The sequence below is a fragment of the Chinchilla lanigera genome, unplaced genomic scaffold (assembly GCF_000276665.1).
Source record: "Chinchilla lanigera isolate Chin_1 unplaced genomic scaffold, ChiLan1.0 scaffold00160, whole genome shotgun sequence".
Lineage (NCBI taxonomy): Eukaryota > Metazoa > Chordata > Mammalia > Rodentia > Chinchillidae > Chinchilla > Chinchilla lanigera.
The window spans coordinates 1,100,031-1,108,388 of record NW_004955561.1 but is presented as its reverse complement, the minus strand read 5'-3'; the positions used below and the strand labels follow the sequence as shown (position 1 = coordinate 1,108,388).

General features: G+C 46.8%; 1 protein-coding gene across 1 annotated transcript in view; it reads left to right on the top strand.

The window, feature by feature from the left end:
• Lhfpl4 (lipoma HMGIC fusion partner-like 4) overlaps positions 1 to 8,358 on the top strand; it is a 75,301-nt gene that overhangs the window by 33,711 nt on the left and 33,232 nt on the right. The window contains exon 2 of the mRNA XM_005413016.2: positions 60 to 504. Coding sequence (XP_005413073.1) covers positions 99 to 504 — 406 coding nt within the window. The 5' untranslated portion in view covers positions 60 to 98. The remainder of the gene's footprint in view (positions 1 to 59; positions 505 to 8,358) is intronic.

Sequence of the window (8,358 nt, the reverse complement as noted above, 5' to 3'; positions counted from 1 at the left end):
GCCCCTCGCCAGCCCCGCCTCGCGGCCTGACTCGGCCTCTCCTCCCCGTGCGTCCCCAGCTCGCGCCGCGGCCGGCGGCCGGTCCCGCCCCCGGCACCATGCTGCCCTCGCAGGAGGCCTCCAAGCTCTACCACGAGCACTACATGCGGAACTCGCGGGCCATCGGCGTGCTGTGGGCCATCTTTACCATCTGCTTCGCCATCATCAACGTGGTGGTCTTCATCCAGCCCTACTGGGTGGGCGACAGCGTGAGCACCCCCAAGCCTGGCTACTTCGGCCTCTTCCACTACTGCGTGGGCAGCGGGCTGGCGGGCCGTGAGCTCACCTGCCGGGGCTCCTTCACCGACTTCAGCACCATCCCGTCCGGAGCCTTCAAGGCGGCCGCCTTCTTCGTGCTGCTCTCCATGGTGCTGATCCTCGGCTGCATCACCTGCTTTGCGCTCTTCTTCTTCTGCAACACCGCCACGGTCTACAAGATCTGTGCTTGGATGCAGCTCTTGGCAGGTGAGGGTGGCCTGGGCGGGGGGTTCTTCCTAGAGGAGGGAGGGGAAGTGCTGCTCCTCGGAGCTAAGACACTCACTTCTCTGGTGACCCTCATCAGTTCCTCGGAGGTTCCATGAGAATACTTTGGAGCTGGGCAGAGCCTTAGAATTGGGTATGGGGGCCCGTGTGTACACAGCATTTGCTGGTGGGTTAGCGCTATGTTAGCACCTACACGGGTCTCTGCTGACCATGTTTGTGGAAATGTGTTGTGAATGAGAGGTAACTAGGCATAATTAATTTCTGTTACATAGGAAAAAGCATGGGAATCGAGGCCTGGCTTGCATCTTTAACTCGCTGACATTGTCAACTTGGGTGTTTCAATTTACTTCTCTAAGGTTTAGTTTCATCGTCAGTAAAACGGGATTACAGAGGACAAAGGAAAGAAGATCTAGTAAACTTTCAAGTCTTGTAATGGGGGGGGTGTCTATTTAAGATTAGGTGGTTGGTAGCCCCTGGTAATGGGGGCTTTTGAGGGCAGGTCTCCACCCTTTTACCCCTCCCCCACATGCAAGGATTCTGATGCCATGCCTGATGTGCATGGGTCCCTAAAACCTTCTGAAATGTCCAGCCTCGGCAGTCTTCCTGCTCTGAGATTCAGTGAAAGGCCATTGGGAGTGAGAAATGCTGAGGCAGGTTTCCAGGATCCATTAGAGTCCCCTGCCCCCACCTACCATTCCATCAGAGACAGATTTTGAGGACTCAGCAACTTGGGCATTGGCTAGTTGTAGTCAGGGAAAGGAGTTGGACTGGGAAAGTGAGGCCATGGGATGGCAAGATGGTGAAGGGTAGGAGAAAGTGTGGAGCATTCCAGGGATGGGAAAGAGGAAAAAATGTGACAGTCAGGCATTAGAGGAGTCTTTTGCAGTCAGTACCTCAGAAAATTCCAAAAGTGTAGAGCTCTCCAAAAGAGACCCCTGGAGGAGGCACTACATCACTTGTTGGCCATTCCACTACTCAGAGCATTGCAAGGAGCTGGCTCTGCAGCACCCCCATTGAGGAGAAATCTCCATTTTTGGAAATGATGGGATGGTACATTGGGCCAAGTGTCACAAATATGGGCAATCAAACCAAGAACTGTCACTTATGATGAAAGCCAAGATGTGAAGTCAAGGTAACGAGCCTGGTGTGCTCATCCAACGGGACTACTACACATGTCAAAGGAGTCACTGCCCCACTGAAAGAAGGACTCAGACTCCTGGAAGGATTTCCTCAAGAGGGTAGCATGGGTGCATATGTGGACGTGCTCTGGCATGTTGCAAATCCATCTCACCCCACTTCGCTTCTGCATGGATTTTTGAGCTTCTTTGAGGGGAGGAGGATTGTAGGATTTGAGGGATATCTCTCTCCACCTCTCTCTGTGGTATCCAGAGAAGTGATAGTGTGTGTTTCCATTCTGTTTTTCATCCAAAGTCAAGCTGTGAAAATACTCTCAGCTAGAGTCTCCAGTTCATCAGCCTCAGTTTGGAGTCTGCAGATGGGTTGCTGACCTCTTGACCTTCAAATTCTCCGTAATCCCTGTGGATTTAATCTTAGGGATTTGATGAAATGTCCAGTAACTCCCATGTAATCATGGAATTTCAGAGACTTTAATCATCCACTCCTTTCAGTTCAGTCTTCCCCTCGTCCTACTGCGAGAGAGGAACCTGAGTGCACAGAGTGAAGGCTCAGTGAACCTCACACAGCCAGCAATGTGTAGAACTGAATTGAAGGCCCCAGGTTTCCTAACTTCAGTCTGGAGCACTTTCCCTTGAGTTACTTCCCCTACCCTGAAGGTTGAGAGGCAGATGGACAGTTTATTTTGTTTAGAGATCTCTGAGTTCTCTGGCGTAGTGTCTGACTTACTTTGCTTACCAAGTGGCACAGGACAGGGTTAGGGCACTAAGGTGGAAATCACTGCTCATTCCTCCCCTGTCTCACCATACAGTGGTGAGTCTTTTTAGTTAAAATCTGTTTTCCTGTCTGTATAGTGGGGGTCTCGGGTTGGACTAGTTGACCGGAAGTGCCCTTTTCAGCCTTGTGCACTCCTCACACCATTCTTTGCCCAAGCCCATTCCATGAGAAAGTGAGTGCCGTCTTCCAAGGAACTGCAGAGAAGCAAAGGACTTCGTGTGTGTCTTGTGAGAATTCTAATGCCTGCCATGTTCTTGTTTCTGTGAACTTTTATTTAGGGATTTGAGTGCAGAATACTGAAGCATTGGGAAAATACAGAGATGTTATTTTCTTTCTTTATTCCTCACTGTTTGGTGGTCATCCCAATGGTGGACACTGTGGTTCTGACATACAGAAGATAAACTGACCATCTAGCTGGGTCACTGTGTTGATCAGCAGTCTTCCAGTGACAAGTAGGAAACTCAGTGTAAACTGGCTTACATAAATAAAAATAAAATACAAGATAGAGTGTTTTGATTCGTATAATTTGAAGGCCCAGTGTGAGGCCACAGGCATGGATAGATCCAAATGCTCAAATAATGTCATTAAGAATCTGTCTGGCTCTGTTTTTTTTTTTTTTTTCCTCCGGTACCGGGAACCGAACTCACGACGTTGTGCTTGCCAGGCAGGCGCTTTTGCCCCTGAGCTAAATCCCCAGCCCCCTGGCTCTGTTTTTGATTCCTCTTGTTCACTCATGTTAAGTACACTTCCTTCTTTTTTTTGTTTTTTCTTCCGGTACCAGGAATCCAACTCATGACCTTGCGCGTGCCAGGCGGGCGCTGTGCCGCTGAGCTAAATTCCCAGCCCCAGTCCACTTCCTTCTTGATGGTGACAAGAAACTGGCATCTCTGGACTTACATTGCTTTGGCTTAGCAGTGCCTGTGGAAAAAGTATGATTCCAGTGAAGTTGGACTGTTGGCCAGCATTTGCCAAATGCCCACTTTTTTCTTTTTTGTACTAGGGATTGAGCTCATGGCCTCCGTATTGAGCTGCATCCCCAGTACTTTTTGCTTGTTGAGACAGGTTTTCATTCAGTTGCCCCAGCAGGACTCAAACTTGTTATCCTCAGCCCTCAACCTTGGAGTGCTGGGATTACAGGTATACAAAATTGCACCCAGCTGCCCAGGGTCTACCCTCAGTATGTCATGGTGATGTAGTCTAAGATCTGAGCCAGATGCCCTTCTCCAGTAGTGGAGAAAGGTCACTTCCCACAGAGGTACATCATAGGTGATGACTGGAAGAGGGGCACTGTGGTGAGGAAAGTGCAGTGCTACACCTGTTGAAGTTCTGTGGAAGTTGAGAGCAACAGAGGACTGCAGCTTGGGGGAAATGAGGCAGTGCTGACAGATGTGAGGTGTGGGAGGGTGTCCTGAATGGAGTGGGTGGGGAAGGAGAGGGGAGGAGGCCACCTTGGGCTTGAGTGTAAGATCCACGTAGGGGAGCAGCAGGGTAAGACAGGAAGGGATGAGAAGGAATAATAACAGCCAAGTGTGCTGGACCAAGGAGTTTGGACTTCAATCCACAGGCAGTCAGAAACTACTATAGCTATTACTATTACCCAAGAGAAGTGATTAGTATTCTGAGCCCTTACTACATGCTAAACATTTGACATGCAGAATGTCATTTAATCCTTACAAGAATGCCATGGAGTAGGTAGCATTATTCATATTTTATAGATGAGAAAACTAAGGCTCATTTGTCCAGGCTCACATGGGTGTGAATAGTGGAGCCAGGATCATGGCTCAGTCTGCCAGATCCAAAGCCCAAGTTTTCGATTCAGCCAGGGCTGATGGGGAAGACATTCCTGCCAGGATGCTGAGTGGAGGTGGGAACTGCTGGGAGCTGTCTAGAGTGGGGCTCAGCTTCTCAGGGCTCCTCAGGACATCTCAGTAATTCTCCCACCTGGTTGCTCATGTTTACTGCGGGCACACAGGGTGCCAGCTTCCATGCCTTGCTCCGGGGGTCACAGATCCCTTAGAGGGTGGAGCTGACACTCAGGGCAAGTCGACATGGCTCTGGAACCCGTTCCTGCCTCTGAATTCACCAGAACCTGGAAGTGAATTCACGACAGGTTGTGGCTGAAGCTCCATGTGTGAGTACAGGTGGGCTGGCGAGGTCAGCAAGGGCAGGTCCCACTTGGGTGCAGTGTGGGTGACAGTGTGAGTCTCAGAGCCTCTGCTCTGCCACTTCTCCACTGTGTGACCTTGTATCGGTGTGCCTGCCTCTCTGAATGTTTCCTCATCTGTGGAATCATTGAAAGCTCTAAAAGGCTCAGCATCACTGGCCTACAGTAACTTAGAGCACATCCACATTCTTCTCCGTTTTCTTAGGTCTTGTTTCAGATTGGATTTGGGATTTTGTTTATCCAGTAATGCTTTGTTGTATGTATATGACCTGCTAAGCACACCAAGGACATTTCTTTTCTCTTTTTTCTTCTTCTCTCCCTTATTTTCTCAGCTCCTTCCTTCCCACTCCCTCCCTCCCTCCCTTCCTTTTCCTTTCCTGCCTCCCTGCGGTTTTGCTTCCTCTCTCTCTCCATGAGCTCCTTCCTTCTTTCGCGTGGCAGCCTTTCCCCGAAGGTCTTCCAGTGTGTCAGGCCCTGTGCCCAGCTCTGGGAATGTTGAGTATGAGTGCCTACTGCCAGGGGCTTCTGATGGGAGAGGCAGACAGAAAGCAGATCACTGGATGCTGAGAGTCAGGAAGTGCCTGAGACAGGAAATGCTCTGGGATATAGAGGAGATTCTAACACAGTTAAGGGCAACCATGGGGGTCTTCTCAAAAGGGCAACAGAATTTGAGCTGAACCCTCTATTTTTATTTTTGGTGGCACTGGCAGTTGAGCTCAGGACCTTTGCACCATGCTATACCCTCAGCCTTCCTTCTGCTTTATTTATTTATTTATTTAATTTATTGACTCGTGGTCTTGCAAGTTGTCCAGGCTGGGCTTGAACTTGTGCTTCTGCCTCAGCCTCCCAGTGCTGGGATTACACATGTGTGCCCCCACACATGGCTTGGATAATGCTTTTTACATGAATGGTGTACAGTATTAGTTATCTATTGGTGCATAACATGTTGCCACAAAGAATACTAGTGGCCAAAAGCAACCAGCATTTATTATCTTTCTTTCTTTGTCTTCTTATCTGTTTTCTCATTTTGTGCCAATAGTGATTGAATTTAGGGGCACTTTCTCACACAGCTACTCCCCACAACCCTTTTTATTTTTATTTAGAGTGAAAGTTGCTTAGATGGGACTTGAACTTGTGGTCCTCCTGCCTCAGCCTCTCTCTGTGTTGGGATCACAGGCATGTGCCATGGTGACCTGCTCTTTCCTCTGTTTCTGTGGGTTACAGGAATTTGGGAACAGCTTAGATAGGGGTGGGTAGTTGTGACTCAGGACCCTTTGTGAAGTTGCAACCAAGACTTTAGCTGGGGCTGTAGTTACCTGGAGGTTCTCTGGGGTTGGAAGAGCCACATCTAAGTATATTTTTATGATGTTGACAGGAGAGCTCAGAATGCGTGATCTGAGAGAAAAAGGAAATGAAAGAAACCACAAGGCCTGCCTCCCAGTTTTACCAACAACTTTACTGAGATGCAATTTGTATGCCATGCAGTGTGCACATCTGAAGTGAACAAGGCAAGGCTTTATACAACCATTGTCACGATCAGTTTTAGGCTATTTTTATTATTTTGAGAAGAAACTTCATACTAACCCTTTAGCCATCACCCCGTAATTCCTGACCCCCTATTCTCCCTGCTCCCACATAAGCACTAACTTGCTTTCTAATGGTATGTTGCCCATTCTGGACATTTCACATAACGTGATCAGATAATATGTGGTCTTTGTGACTGGCTTCTTAGAACAATGTTTCAAGGGGTAAAGTGTCAGAATTTCATTCCTTTTTTGCCAAATAATCTTCCATTGTATGGTTGTACCACACTTAGCTTACTCATTCATCAGCTGATGGACGTTTGGGTTGTTCCCACCTTTTAGCTCTTGTGAATAGTGCAGTGAGTTAGTGTACGAGTTTTTGTGTGGACACATCTGACTTTGTGTGTGTGGGGTACTGGGCACTGAACCCAGGGCCTCAGGCTAGGCCAGCCCTCTACCACTGAGCTCCATGCCCTACCCCTTACATTAACTTTTGTCTGTGTTACGCGATATGGGTCATATCCATCTGACTCCAGTGGTCCAAGTGCCAGTTATTGAAAGAACTTTTGTCCACTGAATGATCTTGGTACCCTTGTCAAAGTCAGTTGACTTAGATGCCCGAGTTAAAGTCAGGACTCAGTTGTGGTCCTCAAATCGATATTGATGGCAGCCCCAGACTGTCCTGATGATTGCTGCACTGTAGTCAGTTTTGAAAGTGGGAGAGTGAGTCCTCCAATGTCATTCTTACTAGTGGTATTTTTTTGTTTTTCCTGGGCCAGTGTCATTCTTTTGGCTGTCACACTGCCTTTAATGTCCCAACCTTAGACAGTACATGCCATCACTTTAGCCATATTACCTTGTTAGAAATGAGTCACTAAATCTAGTCATGTTCAAGGGGAGAAGAATTAGGCTCCTCCTCTAACAGGGTGGAATTGCAAAGAATTGTGGACATATTTCCAAGCCACCAGAAATGGGTAACATACTAAACACTTGGCCATATGTCTTGCTGTTTTTATTCAATAATACATCTTGGAGATTGTTCTATATCAGTGTATGAAGAACTACTTTCTTAACAGCTATGTAATAAACTTTTGTATAGATGCATAGTCATTTAATTAATTTATTATACTTCTGCCACAGGTGTATGATAGTTCCCGTTCCTCCACAGCCTTGCCAACTAAGTATTATTAAATACTGTATTTTTTTTTCCAACTGGATGGGTAAAACAGACCTTTCAGGTGGGTTTGGTGGTGTATACTTATAATCTCAGCTACTTCAGAAGCTGAGGCAGGATGATCACAAGTTTAAAGCCAGCCTTTCTCAAAAAAAAAAAAAAAAAAAAAGCAGTTGGGGGCTGTAGATGTGGCTCAGTGACACAGCACTTGCCTTGCATCTGCAAGGCTTGGGTTCAAGCCTTAGTACTTCAAAAAAGAAACAAACAAAACAGTCGTACAGTAGTGAATTGCCTTTCCATTATGAATGAGGGCTGACCATGTAGCTCAGTGGTACAGTAGTTGCCTAGCATTCTTGAAGCCATGGGTTCAACCCCCAGTACTGTAAAAACTTTTTAAAAATTAAAAACCTATCATGAATGAACTTGATCACCTCTTATATTGGTTTTTCTGCAAACTATAATTTCTTAAATATTTTATCAAGTCATGGTATTTTTAAGAACATTTTTGTAAAATTCAAGGTCTTACTATGCAGTTCAGGCTGGCCTTAAACTCAGTGTGTAGCCCAGACTAGCCTCACACTTGAGGCCCACCTGCCCCAGCCTCCTGAGTGCTGGGATTACAGGTGTGCCCTACCACATGCAGTGTGAACTGATTTTTTTCATTTGTTCTTTGCAGTGTAGGGGATTGAACCCAGGGCCTTCACACTGTGCTACATCTTCAGCCTTTATTTATTTCTTATTTTAGACAGGGTTTCTATAAGTTGTTAAATTGCACAGGCTGGGCCTGAACTTGGGAACCTCCTGCTGAGGTTGCCCAGAATGCTGGGATCACAGTGTGTGTGGCCATGCTCATCCAGACTCTTCTGTATTAGGAGTTAGTCCTTTATGTCGTGTGTTACAAATACTGTTTCCCAGTTTACCTTTTGTCTTTGTCTATGGATTTTCCCCCATGGTGAAATTCAGCTTTGTTTCTTTTCTTTCTTTCTTTCTTTCTTTCTTTCTTTCTTTCTTTCTTTCTTTCTTTCTTTCTCTTTCTTTCTTTCTCTTTCTTTCTCTTTCTTTCT